The sequence below is a fragment of the Podarcis tiliguerta genome, assembly GCF_965153285.1.
Source record: "Podarcis tiliguerta genome assembly, chromosome: 1".
NCBI lineage: Eukaryota > Metazoa > Chordata > Lepidosauria > Squamata > Lacertidae > Podarcis > Podarcis tiliguerta.
The window spans coordinates 34,162,922-34,181,556 of NC_139534.1; the positions used below are offsets into that span (position 1 = coordinate 34,162,922).

At 42.4% G+C, this 18,635-nt stretch overlaps 1 protein-coding gene across 7 annotated transcripts in view; it reads right to left on the minus strand.

The window, feature by feature from the left end:
* The window catches only part of FMNL2 (formin like 2), a 187,060-nt gene that overhangs the window by 71,138 nt on the left and 97,287 nt on the right, over positions 1–18,635 (minus strand). For all 7 annotated transcript variants that reach the window (XM_083406874.1, XM_083406876.1, XM_083406875.1 and 4 more), the window contains exon 2: positions 15,360–15,443. In XM_083406874.1, the coding sequence (XP_083263000.1) occupies positions 15,360–15,443 (84 nt within the window). The remainder of the gene's footprint in view (positions 1–15,359; positions 15,444–18,635) is intronic.

Here is an 18,635-nt window from a genome sequence, read left to right on the forward strand (position 1 = left end):
CTTAGGTTCCTAAAAAGTGTTGCCATTGCCCCTAAAATTGTTGCTGCCCATAGCCATAACTGCCAAGGTCACTCACACCTGATGAAATGGCACAGTGGTTCAAATGAGTTAGAATTGTTTCCATGAATCATCTGCAATGTGAAAATCATCTTCGAAGAAGCTAACAGAAGAAATTGAAAGTTTCACATTATTGCTCCCTGGTGCATAAAGCTTCTTTGACCAACCATGTGGGAAACTGCTCACTGAATCATAAACCCTGCATGCATAATCCATAAAATGTAATAGTTAGTTAGAAACTCATATAACGAAAGCATGACTTTCCTGCCAACTTCCCTAGAGCAGACAAGATAACTATTTTAAAATAGTGGCTGTTGAGAGCACATTATTCTGATGGGAATACTGTTTGCTCGAACTTGTTTACAACTGTCTGCAAAGCCATTCCCTCCACTCTCGTTTCCTCTCTGCAGAACTCTTTCAACTCCTTTTGTTTCATTTCGGTTTGCAAATGAAGAGATCTGGAAGTCTGAGCTTTTGCTGGAGTTTTCCAATCACTGTGAAGGCTAAGTACACTCCAGGGAGATCTGCACTGAATACAGACTAGTAATGCTCCCAGAAAAACATGAATTCTTTTGTATGAACCAAGCCTAGCCCAATTTGAAAATCATTTAACTAGTAGTAAAAGAACAATTAAAGGTCACATCACTGGGGAAAGTGGGAGGAAATGTAAAACCTGAGTAAGGTGACTTGGCAGGTAGCAGATGACTTGAGTTACATTACTGGAGACAGTCTCAGGGTGCTCTGAACTGATTTCCCATTCTTACTGTTAATATTACAAAGTGGAACTAGAATGTATGACAAAAGACCTACCTCTTGCAATAACAAATACTTTGTTCTCAGCTTTCAAGAGAAAGGGGGAAATGATTTAATAAACACACTTGTCAGGGCAAGGTGACCTCAGAGATCAGCACCAATAAATACTCAGGATTGTCTGTGCTTGAGCCTATGTAAAAAAGGCCAAGTGTGTCAATGGACACACACCAGTCTCAGTGTCTTATCCTGGCAGGATCTAAAGGTAAAGGTAAAGGTACCCCTGACAATTAGTCCAGTTGCGAATGACTCTAGGGCTGCGGTGCTCATCTCGCTTTACAGGCAGAGGGAGCGGGCGCCCGTCTGCTTTCGCAGACAGTATTTCTGGGTCATGTGGCCAGCATGACTAAGTCGCTCCTGCCAAAGTCAGAGCAGTGCACGGAAACGCTGTTTACCTTCCCACCGGAGCGGTACCTATTCATCTACTTGCACTGCGTGCTTTCGAACTGCTAGGTTGGCAGGACCTGGGACTGAACAACAGGAGCTCACCCCATCGCGGGGTCTCGAACTGCCGACCTTTCGATCGGCAAGCCCAAGCAGCACAGTGGTTTAACCCACAGTGCCACCCGTGTCCTACCTGGCAGGATATGGCATGACTTAAAAACAAAAAACCAGGGGGACACAAATCACATGCAAATATTCACTGTAACCATAAGTAACCCCATAATGTTTGAAACAGAGTGATGAGTGCTTCCTTATTAATAAGCTACATTTGTATTCCTTCCTCCATGAAATGAAAATCAGGCCAATGTACACAGAGCACTCAATGACTTTTTTTGGCACAGCAAATCTCTGACAGCTGCTGAATGTCCCAAGATTTGAAATCAGTTGCCTTAATCCAAATCTAAGAATAATCTCTATCCAATTACACTGAACCTCTAACTTAATACACTGACGCACTCCGCAAATAAAACAGAGCCAACAATTGTTTCTCTAAAAAAATGAGTTTCCATGCCTAAATGCACAAAGGTTCTATAGTGAAGAGAAGAGAATTCTAAATCTATATCTATATCTTCTGGGGCCGATGGGAAGAACTCTAGTACTTACCCATTTCACCCAAAAATATCACTTTCACATTTGAAAAAAGTAAATGTGTATTCAAGGTGACAGGGTTGGTGGGGGCTGGTGAAATACAGATACTGAACATGTGAAGTTCAACCACGCTACAGAAGAAACAATTCTCCATCTTCTCCACCAGGAAATCATATTTATAGCACACCATTTATTTGTCAAAAATTGGCTGACAGGTTTGCTTTACCTGAAGGAACAACTGTACACGGGCAATTTGCATTCCTACTAATTCAACAGAAGAAGGCATGTTCACCGAAAGGAAGCAAATGAGATTGTAAACTCCTTGGTATCTGCCTTTTTGTACTTCACTTCTTAGTACAGTGCTGATGTCAATGGATTATGGCTGCTATTACATTATATGGACAACCGTAAATGGTTCCACCTTTGAAAGCTAAACCGTTCTGGCACCATGTCTATGGAATACCACTGCAAAACATGCTTGCCTGGCAACCATTTTCTTTTAGGGTTCTTTCCTTTGCTCAGGGTTTCTTCTCCCAAGCAAGTATGTATCTTAATTGTTGTATGTTTTATTCTTATATTTGGGACTTGGTGTAACCAACATGCAGGTGAAACCTGACACCCTCCTGTTCTCATTTCCACCTAAATCCAAGGAAGCTCAACCAAGATAAAATAGAGGTGCTCCTCAGCAGCAGAAATGTAGGGCAGAGAAGAGGGGCTCAACTTACCTTGAACGGTGTTACACTCCCCTTGAAGCATTCATCTCTGAACCCAGAAGCCCGCATTTTCACAGTACTTTTGCACAACAGGGGTTAGAGTGTCAACAGTGCCCATTCCCTGAGAGGTCAGACATGGCCCTGGCAACACATACTTCGGTTACATCTTATGCAGGGCTGCCTTTTAATGAAGAGCATTTAGAAATTTCAACACTACTGACTAGGGTTAAATATAGGACTCATGAGGCTCCCATGTTACAGCAGCTTCACAGGCCACTGGACCATTCTCTCATATAAGTTTGCCTGGGTCTTAAGCTCTTCGGGAAAGGACATCCTCTTTGTCTAGTTAATATCCAACTAGTCAATGTATGTCATCACTTGGCAGAAACTAGAGAGAAGGCATTCTCAGCAGCTACAGGGCAACCATAATTTTTTCTCCATACAATGCTCCTGGGAATTATATCATGCTATCCTGCAGCATCATTCTATCTTAAGAGGTTTTTAAAGCAACCAAGCAGCTAAATGCTGATCATGGCATGCATGTTTTTAAAGCAAGGATGAGGAACCTGGGGCTCTCCAAGATGTACTTAAGACTCCAGTTCTCATCAGCACCAGCCAGCATGGATGGTCAATAACATCTGGAGAGAACTGTAGGATCCCCATCTCTGCATTAAAAAATTGAAAAGACAAAGGAGAAAGATGGAAAGACCACCTCCTCACCTTGTAAGTGCCCCTACACACCCTAAAGCATGGGTAGGATCCAGCCCAATCGCCTTCTAAATCCGGTCTGCGGACGGTCTGGGAATCAGCGTGTTTTTATATGAGTGGAATGTGTGCTTTTATTTAAAATGCATCTCTGGGTTATTTGTGGGGCATAGGAATTCATTCATTTTTTTCTCCCCAAAACATAGTCCAGCTGCCCACAAGGTCTGGGGGACAGTGGACTGGCTGAAAAAGTTTGCTGACCCCTACCCTAAAGTGCTGTGATTCTTGTGGGAATTCTCCCTACAACTTCACCCAGCCAAGAAGGGGTCATGCACAGCCCTCATCAGTATTCTGACAGGCCTTTGGCCTGATAAGTTTGTTTGTTTATGGCCACTATTAAGTGTTGGAATCTGTTGGCTTGATGGCAAAGCAAGATATAAATTTAGAAAAGAAAGAAGTTATTGGTTTAATTTGTTTTTAGCCACCTTAGGGATTGTGTGTTCAAAAGCCAGGTTATAAATATTTAACACAAACAAAAAATGCCTTGTCAGCTAAATCAATAGGCCAAAGCTTGGGAGCTACAAGCTGGGAAATAACAGAGAGTTTAAACTTGGCTTCGGAGTACATGAGATGAAGTCCAGCTACAAAATGGTTTACAAGCAGACTTCAAAGTGATAATAGCAAACAATAAAATTAGACCATTTTTTCTGCATACTAAAAATTGGAATAGTGAAACCAGTTGTGAACAAAAGATCGTCCCCTCCTTAGTTTGAAGAATCTGTATCTTCTTGGGAGTTCCTCAATAGATACACAATGTTGCCGTGTTTAGTCTAATTGTCAAGAAATCCTCTATTCTTTTGGCAGCAGTGGAATGCTTTATATTAATGATCAGAAAATGTTATGGTATGAGACTGTCCAAACTACAATTTGCAACCAGTAATAAGACGGTGAAAGTGCATTTGTTAAAGGAAATCTCAGGGAGTATATCCTTACAATTTATCTTCAAAACACTCCACACATCCTTTTCATTTCCCAAAGCAAATTAACTTTTTTTAAAAAAAAACAGTGCTTGCTCATCTGCATAACGTAAGAACAGAAAGCATTTCCTAAAATGCGCTTTAGCCTTACCCATTGGTTAAGGGCTTTCTAGGGAGTGACCTGCCTCTAGCCTAAAACCACACTGATGTGGAACACCTGCCATTGTCTAGGGCCTTGGAACACACTGTCCTGTTGTGGTAGATAAATATTACACAGGCATCATTCCCACTCTGCATGGAGGCAACCGGCCAAAACCATAGTTTTAGTGCTAACAGAAGTGAACTTGAATTCACTGACTCTCTTCTTCTCCAGTGCAGCCATGAGGAGGGGATTGGAAGTTTATGCTTCCGTCTGCAGTTAATTGTGGTTACAAACAATGGTCAGTGTTAACTATGCTCTAGGGCCATCGGGTGGGAGGTCCACATGGGAATGTGGGAAACACATTCCAGTGGCATCATGACAGATGTGGACGGGGCAAAAATGGGCAGGGCATTGGGTGTGACATCCACCTATGTAGCACAGTCCTACCATTCCTGCTACACAAAACTCAAAGATATACACAGTAGTGGCCAGAAAGGCAACATGGGTTGGTCTCCTGCCTTGCCAACACCACATGGCGCTTCCGGTTACTGAGAAGGGGAAGGTGTAATGCTGCAGGATGCTCAACAGTATACTGGAGCAGCAGAAGGGTCAATTCACTGCTTCACCTACACCATGCTGAACTCCCCACTCTTCAGTAAACAGCCGCGATGCACAACATTTGGAAGCTAGAAGAGTAATGCAGCCCCATTCGCTCCACCCTACTAGCTGATACTTGGGTGGGAGAGGGGGAAAAGAGAGACAGAGAGCGATGATAGCTGATAGATATAGATAGATAGATGATAGGTAGATACATAGATGATAGATAGATAGATAGATAGATAGATAGATGATACAGAGACAGACAGATGAGAGAGACGAGAGAGAGAGAGAGAGAGAGAGAGAGAGGATTGATGGATGGATAGATGATAGATAGATAGATAGATAGATGATAGATGATAGATAGATAGATAGATAGATAGATAGATAGATGAAAGATAGATAGATGATAGATATAGATAGATAGATAGATAGATAGATAGATAGATAGATGATACAGAGACAGACAGATGAGAGAGACGAGAGAGAGAGAGAGAGAGAGAGAGAGAGAGAGAGGATTGATGGATGGATAGATGATAGATAGATAGATAGATGATACAGAGTCAGACAGATGAGAGAAATGAGAGAGAGAGAGAGAGAGAGATGGATGGATGGATGGATGGATAGATGATAGATAGATAGATAGATAGATAGATAGATAGATAGATAGATAGATAGATGATAGATATAGATAGATGATAGATAGATAGATGATAGATATAGATAGATATAGATAGATAGATAGATAGATGATAGATAGATGATATAGATATAGATATAGATGATTGATAGATAGATAGGTAGATACACACACACACACACACACCCCCCACATCTAGGCAAGCAAGAGGCATTATTGCCGCTCAAAGACACATTCCATCCATGCAAAAGGAAGAGGCATTGATGTGATGGAGGAGGGCTGGCTTAAAGACAGTTCCAGGGGCCAGATACAGATGTTTGTAGGGCTGCATATGGCTCTACCTGATCCTAGTTTAGAGAAGAAAGCAAACCTCAAACTGGCTCGTTTCCCATAGTTAACGTGAACCACAGCAGGGCTTCAAGAACATGTGGTGATGAAGCTTTCTTAGGTAAGTTGGAGCCCACTTACAAAGCAAGATCTGCACAGGTCCAACTACTGTGTCAAAAGTCTCCCCACGTTCAGAAGTGAGGCAGGCAATGACCCATGAGAGGGGCTTCTTGACTGTGGTGACTTGACTCTTGAATGCTCTCCTCAGTAAGGCTTGCCCAGCACAGAGTCTAATGTCTTCACAGCACAAGGAAAGGGCCTCCTTAAATTTTGCACGGTCTTTTTAGATACTGAGTTCTACACTGTTTTAACCAGGCTTTTTCCTTCTCTGCTGCTACTATTTTTAGCAGTTGTTATGAACCGATAAAGGAACTGGTGGCATCTAATGTATTTTTTATATAGAAATAAATACGATGATATTTTACAAAGAGAGAAATAGATAAACAGAAGGACAAAGGCAGCAAAAATTATGGAAGCAATTTTTATACAGCCCAATGCTTACATCTACTCTCTGGAAAGAATGGCTGGATAATTTTAACTGGAGAGTGGAAGGCTTATTTTGTAGAGGAAGAACAAGAAGAAAGAGAGAGAGAGAGCAGAGATTTTCTGGATGTGGTCTGTCATATGCAGCGTGACAGTCTGATTTAAAAAAAAAACTAAAAAAAAAATATCCTCTGACAGGAATTCACTTGCTGTTTGAGTCTGCTGTACCAAACAAGGCTAGCACCACATGCTTCTGGGACTGCTGAAGGGGGAATCCCAATACAGTTGCATACAAATGTGCTGCTCAGCAAGAAGTGATGGAATTTAAGATGCTCTGAAGCAGAAGCTGAAACATATCCCCAGTGCAACACAAGACACAACGTGGCTTGCAAGGGTTTATAGTCATAATGTTAATAATATAAAAAGTTCACTCCCACAATATCTGAAATCACAAATTTGCTGACATTTGTTTATATATTTATCATCATCAACCTTTTATTCGACCGTCAGTCAGAAAAAAAGAACATGTCAGTACACAGTTAAAACATCGAAAAAGATTTTTTAAGACTTGGCCAACACTAAAAAGGGCTAAACAGATAGCCCCATATCTATACAGTCAATTATAGTCTTACGACGCTTAAAAGCTAAAAAAAGAAATTTGGCCACCAAGGAAGGTATAGCTCTAGTGACATTATTCAGCAAGTGTAGTACCTGGTTTTCTACGGGTAGGAAGCTAAATTGACATAGAAGTGGGTCTATAAAATTTTGTCTGCTTATATATTTATTTAAATTTAGCCTTACTGCAAAGATTCCGAGTGTACTTCTCAAAAATCACAAAATAAAACAGCCAAATAAAAATAATTTCATCAGGTGGTAAGTGCCCTGATCAATATTCAAAAACGGCTGTGTAATTACAGTCCATTTAAAATAAAATATAAAATAAAATAAAATTCAGTCTAGAAAATTTCCAGAGGAGGGAACAAGGAGCAGACAAAAGAATTCCCTCATCCCCTTGTGTGCCTGGCTTGACAGAAGACTTCCCTGTTAGTTCAAACACAGTTTCTCGTGTGGTCTAAACTGGGAAACTCTGGTTTAAGCACTGTTTACAAACCAGGATTTCATAACTACAGTCTGCTTTGCAATCCTAGTTTTTAGGTGGTATTTAATCTGCCACCCACAGGTGTGGGTGAGTTATAATTTCATAATTACAGTGGTACCTTGGGTTACATACGCTTCAGGTTACATACGCTTCACCAGAAATAGTACCTCGGGTTAAGAACTTTGCTTCCGGATGAGAACAGAAATCGTGTTCCGGCAGTGCGGTGGCAGCAGGAGGCCCCATTAGCTAAAGTGGTGCTTCAGGTTAAGAACAGTTTCAGGTTAAGAACGGACCTCCCATTGTATATGAAAGAATGGCTGGGGAAACCCAGCCAGATGAGCGGGGTACAAATAATAAGTTGTTGTTGTTGTTGTTGTTGTTGTTGTTGTTGTTGTGTAACAAGAGACTGCTGGATCAGGCCAATGGCCCATTTAGTCCAGAATCCTGTTCTCAAACTGGCCAAGCAGTTTGTGGGAAGATCTTTTAAGCAGGACCTGAGCGCCACACCACCTTCCACACCTGTGATTACCGGCAACAGGTATTCAGGTGCATATTGCCTCTGACAGTGGAGGTGGAACATGGCCATTGTGTTTAGTAGCCACTGATAGTCTTATTCCCTATGAATTTGCCTACTCCTTTTTTAAAAGCTATCCACCATTGGTGACCACCACTGCCTCCTGTGGAAGCGAGCTCCGTAGTTTAACTGTCTGATACTTTCTTTTATCTGCCCCGAATCTTCCAACATCCTGTGGATGTCCACAAATTCTAGTTGTTACGAGAAACGGAGAAAAACTTTCCTCTACCCACTTTTTCCATTCCATGCGTAATTATATAAACGTCTACCTCGTCCCCTCTTACTCGCTTTTTCTCTACGCTGGAGAGTCCCAAGTGCTGAAATCTTTTCCTCATGGAGAATTGCACCTTCTCCTTTTATCATTTTGGTTGCCCTTTTCCAAATTTCATATCAAAATTCATATTCTACTACAAGTGAAGAAAAGTAGTAGCTCAAAGGGAGGTTCCAAATGTCTGCAGAACAGAATTATAAGCATTGAGGCGTTTTTGTCCCGTTCCCCCCCCGTCCCGTCCCGCCCAAAGAATGTGAATCGGACAAATGAAATTTCAAATTCCACTCTCTTGGTGCTCCAAGATTCATTGACATGTTTTATGCCAAGAACTATGCCTAAAAATAGCCCCCCTTTTAATGCAATGAGGACATACACACAAACACACAGACACACATTCCCTTGTCGCTAACAAATCTTTTCTAAAGAAGGTGGAAAAACCACTCATAAACCAAGTCATAAATGAGAACATGGAACAGCTGATTCCAGGATATCCTACCCACTGCTGCAGAAAGGTTAACAACTCCACAAGAGGACAAGAAGTGGAATATTTTGTTTTATTTTTCTTTAGTCTAATTGGCTAAAGGCCAATTTAGGCATAATGAACTAAAGAACAAAAGTTTGGGGCTTTAGCCTTAAACAAAAGGGAACATTTGCCTAGACATGTCCATAAAGCCCTTAGGGTGTAGGTCTAAAATTGTAATGGGGGAGTGAGGTAAATTTATTCCATTCTTCATTTACAAAATTTGTATTCTGCTTCTAATAGATGAAATAACATCTAACTCTTTTTTTATATACATACAATATAATTGGAGGGGCATCAATACAGATTCAAAGAAGAACAGCCTTCACATCAGACTTAAAAAAACCAAACAACTATATAAAAGCAGAGTAAAACTATATACCACAGACAAAACTAAGCAGTGCACAGAAAAATTAATAAAGAACATTAAAAATTTGGAATCACGATCTCCAGGAACACTTGTGTCATTTCTTGGACAAGGACTTGGACTTCGTAGACCAGATTCAAAGTCTACTTGAGTGTCCCTACATCCAGTCCAAAATTTTGGTCACATCAGCTCTCTACTATGAATCCTGTAGCTTTCCTTCCTTTGGTAGGTTCCAAAACTTGCATTTCAAAACACTCTTACTCTGAATATACCTGAGAATTTCAACCGCTCTGGTGCAATGGGCAGAGGACTGGTGATTGAATGGAAAGCCATATTTGAACGGAAGCCCCCTATTTGAATTCCTGCGCAAAGAGCTCACTGGACAAAAACTTACTCAAGTCTTCATCCTTCAGGTCAACATAGCTTATAGGGCTAAGGACTTTTTTAAAAATAAGCATTCCCTCCTCCCCCCACCTCCCTTTTGAAACTGCATTGCCCCCAACCACCCATCAGGGGGCATAGAAGAACTTTGTAAAGGTTCCAAACACCTAATCTCCTCCCCACAAACCTTAATAACCAACAGATTGTACTAGTCAAACACAAGGGATGCAATGATCACATTTCTCCTGAACCAATGAAAGAAAACTCTCCTACATCACTCGCCCTAGTCATCGAGGTCCTACTTGAAGATGGCAAATGAATTTGCAGTCAAGAACAGGAAAAAGCAACCTTTATTTCTTTTCGTATTGCTCTTTCCCATTGACCTACCTAGTGCATGTGTTGCCTTGAAACATAATCTGATTCCCCCACCTTCCAAATTCCTACCATTCCTAACTGCAGAAATAGCTTTCTTGAGCAATTCTCCCCATTCTAAAAAAAATGCCTACACCCTAGTCTTTCTACTGAAGTCGCAATAAGGAGCCCTCCTCTTTCTCCTCCTATCCAGGTTTCATGGGGAAAGCATTTGTGAAGTATGCAGGTGCTTGCTTTGATCTTAATTTGTTTACTTATTTAGCTGAAAAGACAGGGGTGGGGGCAACATTTTAACATGTAATCCCAGAACTATCCAAAATCTCAGATGCTTGGAGAACTATAAAAGTTGGGGTAATTTTTATTTGCCTTTGGGATGATGAGATTTTTGAAACGAGCCCTCTTTCCCCACCCCAAGTTAAAGTGAGAATTCTCATGGATGATTTTGAAAAATAAATAAACAAAAGCATAAGGAGAAGCCTGCTGAACCAGGCCAAAGGTCCACTTAGTCCAGCATCCTGTTCTCAAGGTCACAAAGCAGATGTCTTCCTTTATTCACCATTTTTCTTAACTAAACTAAATAATATTTTGCTATGTGAGAAAACGAAAGCAGGTCTCTCTCTCTCTCTCCCAAACACAAACACACCCACACCCCTGCTTCAAATGTCCAAAATCTCTCATAGGGTTCTCAGCTTCTTAGGCTAGTGATTCAAATACCGTATTCTTTGCTCTATAAGACTCACTTTTTTTTCTTGTTTTCCTCCTCCAAAAACTAGGTGCATCTTATGGTCTGGTGCATCTTATACAGCGAAAAATACGGTACATAAAGCAGCTTACAGAGGAAGTGTGCCCCTTCCTTTCCTGGACAGGGGCCTAGCAACAATCAAATACTTATCAGAGGAATAAACCGTCTGTTACGGCCAAATAGGATCTTGTCAGTATTATGGTCTCTGCTGTTTGACATGCCGAATCTGCTTTAACACGTGCTGTAATTGCATGGTTAGAGATATAAATATTGCATGCACCATATGCTTCATCCGAATCTCTTTATGGAATGTCTGCCTCATGGCTGCTCTAATTTACACCCACTGGCAATGACCCTCGAGGAGTCAGTAGGTCAGCCACAGATGGGGCTGCTGCAACACAGAAGCTCTTGATGTTTACAGTCGTGGTAGAGGTGGAAAGGAATAATGGCAAAGGGGATGCATAAGAGGAATCATCATAACTGTTCTGGAACTCTCCCCCTTTCATTGGAACAGGGAGATGAGAGCAAGTGCCATTTAACAGCAGGGCTTTGATGAACCAAGGTGCTTCAGACAACGAAATGACAATATTCAAGAGTATCTCTCAGATTTCCCCACCCCTTTCCTCTGATTGAAATTCTCACCTGCCTTCCTGAACCCTGCTATCAATGTATCTCCAGACTCCAAGACTACTGATCTCTATCTGAAATGGCAGGGCTGTGTGCTGCAAATGAGCACAATTGACTCTGAGGTGTGAATGACAGTGCCTGGGCCCCAACCATATAGCTATTGCATTCTTCCTGAATCCTGCTGGCTGACAGTGTATACAACCGAGGACAAAGCTCACAATTCATAGAGGCTTTTCGCTCTTAACTGTGCACGCTGTAAGCAAACAGCCCCGAGGAAATGAGTTACTTACAGCAGATTAAGCAATTTGCCACAGTGTCTCAGTAAATTGCAATTGTAAGCTGTACAATGCTTTTAAATGTTCTGCGTGGAATATCCAACCAACACAAACTGTTAGTCCTGTAGCTCCAAGACAAAATGACAACTGCACTGGGGGATATACAAGGCATATTCCATAGAGTTGCTTTTGGTTTTAGTTATTAATTTGGGGTGACTCTATGAAACTATGTGCAGACCCACTGGCTGAGCTTCAGAAGTGCTTAAGTGCAAACAAATTTGCCGAGTCTAGTCCTCTGTTTGCAGGTCTTCTGTTTAACAGAGCCTTTCCAAGATTGCCAAATATCCCTTTATTGTAAAATACTTTCCCTTCTTTTTTTTAAGAGACTGCTTCGGATTCAAAAAACCCTAATGCTTCCCCATTGTTGTTTAGTCGTGTCCGACTCTTCGTGACCCCATGGACCAGAGCACACCAAGCACTCCTGTCTTCCACTGCCTCCCGCAGTTTGGTCAAACTCATGTTCGTAGCTTCAAGAACACTGTCCAACCATCTTGTTCTCTGTCGTCGCCTTCTCCTTGTGCCCTCCATCTTTCCCAACATCAGGGTCTTTTCCAGGGAGTCTTTTCTTCTCATGAGGTGGCCAAAGTATTGGAGCTTCAGCTTCAGGATCTGTCCTTCCAGTGAACACTCAGGGCTGATTTCCTTAAGAATGGATAGGTTTGATCTTCTTGCAGTCCATGGGACTCTCAAGAGTCTCCTCTAGTGCCAGAATTCAAAAGCATCCATTCTTCGGCGATCAGCCTTCTTTATGGTTCAGCTCTCACTTCCATACATCACTACTGGGAAAACCATAGCTTTAACTATACAGACCTTTGTTGGCAAGGTGATGTCTCTGCTTTTTAAGATGCTGCCTAGGTTTGTCATTGCTTTTCTCCCAAGAAGCAGGCGTCTTTTAATTTCGTGAGTGCTGTCACCATCTGCAGTGATCATGGATTCCAAGAAAGTAAAATCTCTCACTACCTCCCTTCTATTTGCCAGGAGGTGATGGGACCAGTGGCCATGATCTTAGTTTTTTTGATGCTGAGCTTCAGACCATATTTTGCGCTCTCCTCTTTCACCTTCATTAAAAGGTTCTTTAATTCCTCCTCACTTTCTACCATCAAGGTTGTGTCATCTGCATATCTGAGGTTGTTGATATTTCTTCCGGCAATCTTAACTCCAGCTTGGGATTCATCCAGCCCAGCCTTTTGCATGATGAATTCTGCATATAAGTTAAATAAACAGGGAGACAACATACAGCCTTGTCGTACTCCTTTCCCAATTTTGAACTAATCAGTTGTTCCATATCAAGTTCTAACTGTAGCTTCTTGTCCCACATAGAGATTTCTCATGAGACAGATGAGGTGATCAGGCACTCCCATTTCTTTAAGAACTTGCCATAGTTTGCTGTGGTCGACACAGTCAAAGGCTTTTGCATAGTCAATGAAGCAGAAATAGATGTCTTTCTGGAACTCTCTAGCTTTCTCCATAATCCAGCGCATGTTTGCAGTTTGGTCTCTGGTTCTTCTACCCCTTCGAAATCCAGCTTGGGCATAAATAAATGATGCTGTATTTCTATTTGGCCCGCTGCAGATGTAATAATTGTGCAGTGGCAGGAAACCGTGCATCCCCAAAGACCATGGTTTCATATTCTACTTATTCACACAATGGTTGGCAGCAATTCCATCATTTTCAGAAAAGACTAAAAGGTACTAAAGAAGACGGGAGACAAATGCTTCACTTCTCTACATCCTGCAGAAGTTGGCCCAAGTTAAGCAATTCAAACAGTATGACACAGGGCCAGGCTTTTCCCCTTTACTTAACAATGGTGGTGGCCTAGTCTCTGGAAATGAAATGGAGAAAACAGACTTGTGATCCCTCAGTTTCTCTTTGTGAGGAGACCAACTGTGATTGTCATGCTGCGTCATGAACTGGCAGGATGACAGAGAGGAGGAAGAGGATCCTGGTGAGGGGTATAGCCAGGACTGGGACACACCAAAGCAAGCAGGGGATGGGGAAGGAAGTACTCACCGGGTGACAGAGCATGGCAAGGGGATGGGTTCAGTGCACAGGAACCAAAACAGCAAGACCCATCACCAGAGCCAGAGGAGCCTCAGGCTCCATGAACACAGTGGACTCTGAAGCGTAGGGATGATCTAGGAAGCTGAGGCAGGCCCAGAGCCCAGCTGCCTAGCTGGTCAGGTAGGGCTCGCTAGCCCTGGGAGGATGTGATTCCTCAGCTGGAGTGAGCCTGGAAAAGGTGAGGGTCAACTGCCTCGTCAAGCCCAGGTGCCACAATCAGCAGGCAAAGTACAAAAGGGAAGCAGAGCTGAGGTGCTGGTTCTGCTCAACTTGCCACGTTGGTTGGACCATGGCTTGGATATTCCAGGGAACTCTTGGAGACTATTCTTTTGTGGGACTGCCCTGACCCCTGGATTAGCTGCAGAGGTGGGAATTTGGCCTGAGTGGACTTTCGACTTGTTGGCCTGCACACTAACATCTGCTGTGGGAGTATTCACTCCAGCAGGACTTGCCTCCAGGTACCCCGTGGTTCAGGACGCTGCGACCTGGAATTGTGTCTACCAAGAAATAGACAGAACCCATCTTGTTTCTACTCAGGTCAAGCAAACCATTTAATCTATTGCATTTTACGCCAAAGCTTAGAAAGCTACACTGTACATATCCTGCATCATATCATATCAATCAACAATAAGAAAAGTGTTGAAAAGGGGAAATAAAATACATATGCTCTAAAATACAGATAGGGAGGATCCTTTCAATGAGGGTTTACAACTGGCCTGCCCTTTAGTCTGAGCTAATGCAGTTCACGTGGGTTTAGAGCCCAAAGGTTTGCATCTTTCCCCTTGGCTTCTTCACATTCATGGCCCTTTTATTACTCCTGGCCATCACTGGCAAATCACACATTCCGGGTGTAGAGCATCATCCATACTCTGCAGCTTCCACTTCTCAACCTCAAAGTGGGGTGGCTGCTTTCCTTTCCCCAGGGGTCGGGCTCACTTTAAATCAAATCACAGAGCCAATGGGTATGTGGTAATGACCAGGAAAGTCTGTGCTTGCTCAAAAAGAGGTGTTTGGATTGAGGTGCAAAAAAAGTGGGGAAATACTGAATATTGAACACAGCAGCAGGTGCACACAACTGGATCATCAGAGACTAGAAGCCACATACACAGGCTTTTCTCACAGCTACCATACACTCAAGAGGTTGCACGAATCAATCCAATGTTAGAAGTCTTCTGCCAGCAGAAACAACCCATTAGATTTCTGTTCTCAGCTACCCCAACACTTTAAGAGACTTAATGAGAGCATTGGTCTTGTTTGCATGGAGAAAAGTACCAGGTTCAATCCTTGGCACTTTAAAAGAGCTGCTCTAGATCTGGAGAGCTGCTGCCAGTCAGAATGGCAGATACCAGACCAGATGAATGAAGAGTCTGGTCCTGTATAAGGCAGCTTCCTAGGCATCTACTATCATGGCATAGGGACAGTGTTTGTAAGACCAGCCTTAAGGAACCTATTGGTTGTCACACTTACCTGATCACAGATCAGCTCCCACTTCTTCTCATTGTCGTACTGTCGAAGTAGCCTTGCTTTGTCAGGAGGCAAATTCATTGCATTCTGCGGAGAAAGAGAAAGCAAACATGGGTGACCACAGCAGGCTTAAGGTTTGAGAGGTCTGATGTGAACAGACCATAACAATGTGGTTGCAATTAACGTTAATTGTTTTCCTTTGAATTCTCGGTTAACAGAGTTAATCCACAGCATTCCACAAAAGAGGATGTTGAAACAAGAATTGCCAGGGAAGAGAAGTTGAAGCAAACAAGGCACTTTTTCCCGCCCCAAGGGGAATCAATCCAGACTTGGTCAAGATTCAGAGGTTTCTCACGTGAACCAGAACTGGATAGAAGAGTCACCGGTGATTCGTGGCAGTTGTCTCCCCCTCCTCTGCCACATGTGCACACATTAATTGCTGCAGCACTTGTACAACTGTATGGCCCCAGCAGGAAAAATAAAGGAGTGTGCAAGGTAGAATGCTATATTCAATGCACATTAAGGCAGTGCAGTTACTTATTTATACTACTTCTTATTATTTATGTTTATATTGCTACCAACACACTAGGTACATAACTTCCAGAAGAGAAGCCGTGTTAACCTGTTGCAGCTAACAGACAACTGTTTCTGCGTGCGCACACACACTGATCCCTCTCTATCCTCCATCCAGACCACCGAGAAGCATTAGCAAAGTTCTAAGACACATTCCGGCCAATCAAAACACCCTGAGGTGCGAAGTAGAATGGGGAGGGTGTGGCCTGGAAAAAGTTCAAGGGTCAGAAAGAGACACCTTGAGGGCAGCATTTGGCCTGCAGGCCTGAAGTCCCTCACCCTTGATTTAAAGGATACCAAAATAAAACAGAACATTTCACAATGAACGGACAGGATCCTTTGCAGGACTTAACTGAGTGGAAATTACAATTCCCCCCCCCCCCCGGGCAGGCCTCCAACTGCATGGCAGACAGATATAAAATAAACCGAATTGAGCTTTTATTGCAATCAAGCAGTATTTAAATGTTTTGAAATATATACATATATAACAAACATTCCCTGCATCGATTTTGGGTAAGATGGGCTTTATTTATCAGGGGTCAGCAAACTTTTTCAGCAGGGGGGCGGTCCACTGTCCCTCAGACCTTGGGGGGGGCAGACTATTTGGGGGGGTGAACAAATTCCTATGCCCCACAAATAACCCAGAGATGCATTTTAAATAAAAGCACACATCCTACTTATGTAAAAACACGCTGATTCCTGGACCGTCTGCAGGCCGGATTTAGAAGACGATTGGGCCGGATATGGCCCCCGGGCCTTAGGTTGCCTACCCATGATTTAACTATACTTGTAGAATCATATCATAGGATCAAAGAATTGTAGAGTTGGAAGGGACTGTCAGGGTCAACCACCTGCAGGGGCTCAAACCCACAACCCTGAGATTAAGAGTCTCGTGCTCTACCAACTGATCTATCCCCATTGTACTATACCTTTCAGATGTAACCTGCCCTAGGACCTTCCAGTGAAGGAAGGGTAACTCAGCATCAACATCACACGAGCAAAAGCTTCAACTGTTGAATTTCTGCCTGCGGTACAGCTGTTAAGAGATACAGCAGCCCTGCCAGAAAAAGCGGCATTCCTGATACTATGTCAGGTATCAGCCAACAGCCTCCATAATATAGTTTAAAAATATTTGTTGCAAGCAGAGCATTCATTGCAAAGTCCTGAGATGTAAGTGTAGGTAAGAATCATAATCCGTACAGAGTGAGCTTTCCTCCTCTCTTACCTAAAGGCATAAATGAAGGCCTACAGTTTAAAACCTCTCTTTTAAAAATAAACCTTGAAATGTCATTAAAATGCTAATGAAGTGCTATTCTGTTGTAACAGCAGGGCAACATTCTGATTTTTAAAATGTCACTGCATGCAAACTGAAGGAGATAATTTACATACTTGGGCTCTAATCTGTGCCCATAGTGATATGGCCCTTCTCATATAAAGGTAACACAGTGAATTGGAAATGATGGCTGACAACCAGCACTAACAAAATATTTGAATAGATTGGGGGGGGGGAGGTTTGTCAAAACAGGGGGAAATGGTGCTTGGCTACAGTCAATGCCTTCAGGGCAGCCTCACGTCTTAAGATTTCAAAAGGTAGGATCTCTCTGCTGTCACTACCAAGTACCTAACAGAGCACAAGAAAAATCAGTGATGTTGAACTCAATATGCATACACTGCTATGCCACTATTTACTGTAATAAAATTAGGATGAAGCTTGTTTACACTGCAACGACTACATCAAGCAGAAGCTAACTCCCAAGTTGTTCCAGGTATCTAGTAAAATACAAATGGGTAAACGAAATGCTACACAGAGTTTTGTCTATTCATAGCGATACAATTTAGTTACACGCACTGAAAGCAAATAAACAAATCATGGGCATATCTCATCTAGGATTTGGAAATGGGAATGAACTGGAGAGAGAGTTATCAAAAGTTGTGAATGTAGAACTGCAGTCATTTCACAACAGATCCCAGGTTCCGACCTACTATTCTTTTCCACCATGGTTTGCAAGCTTCTGTGCTGGTGCTCTTGAGGAAAAGTCACTTTCATTCAACGTTACACCTACCAGGATATCACATTATTATTATTATTATTATTATTATTATTATTATTATTATTATGCAATTTCTAGGATGCTAAGTGGCAAAAGTAGTAGGGTGGAGTGGGGGAAAGAACCCAAAACATTTAATCCCATTTGTAATGGCTCACTGTGACTTTCAGTGTCATGCCTTTATACGGCCAGGAGTGCAATGAGTGGCATTCCTGGAATTGCCAGAATGTTGAAATTCCAAAACGGAAGAATTCATGTGACTCAACAATAACTGTAAACAATTAGCTCCCTAGTACCTGTATGGTGTCTAAGTCAACACTGTGGCTACGCTTGATGTGGAGAAGGTTTGCACAACACCCTTTACAGAACTTGCCTATTGCCTCTCCCAATATCAAAAGGAAAAGAAGACATGGCAGCCACTACAGTGCCATAAAGGACTCTTTACAGCCTGGAGGGAGCACTCCTCTACATGCCTGGGGCAGTTGATATTTCTTCAGAGTGAAGTGGGGCACCAAGTACTTACAGCCCTGCTTTAGATGCTCAGCTAATAAGAAAAATTCTACCAACTGCTTCAAAAATGCGGGTTCTTTTATTACCTCTGCTTTTGAGAGCAGATCCAGGCTTGCTCTTTTTGCCTAAATCACCATTTTATTAGCAT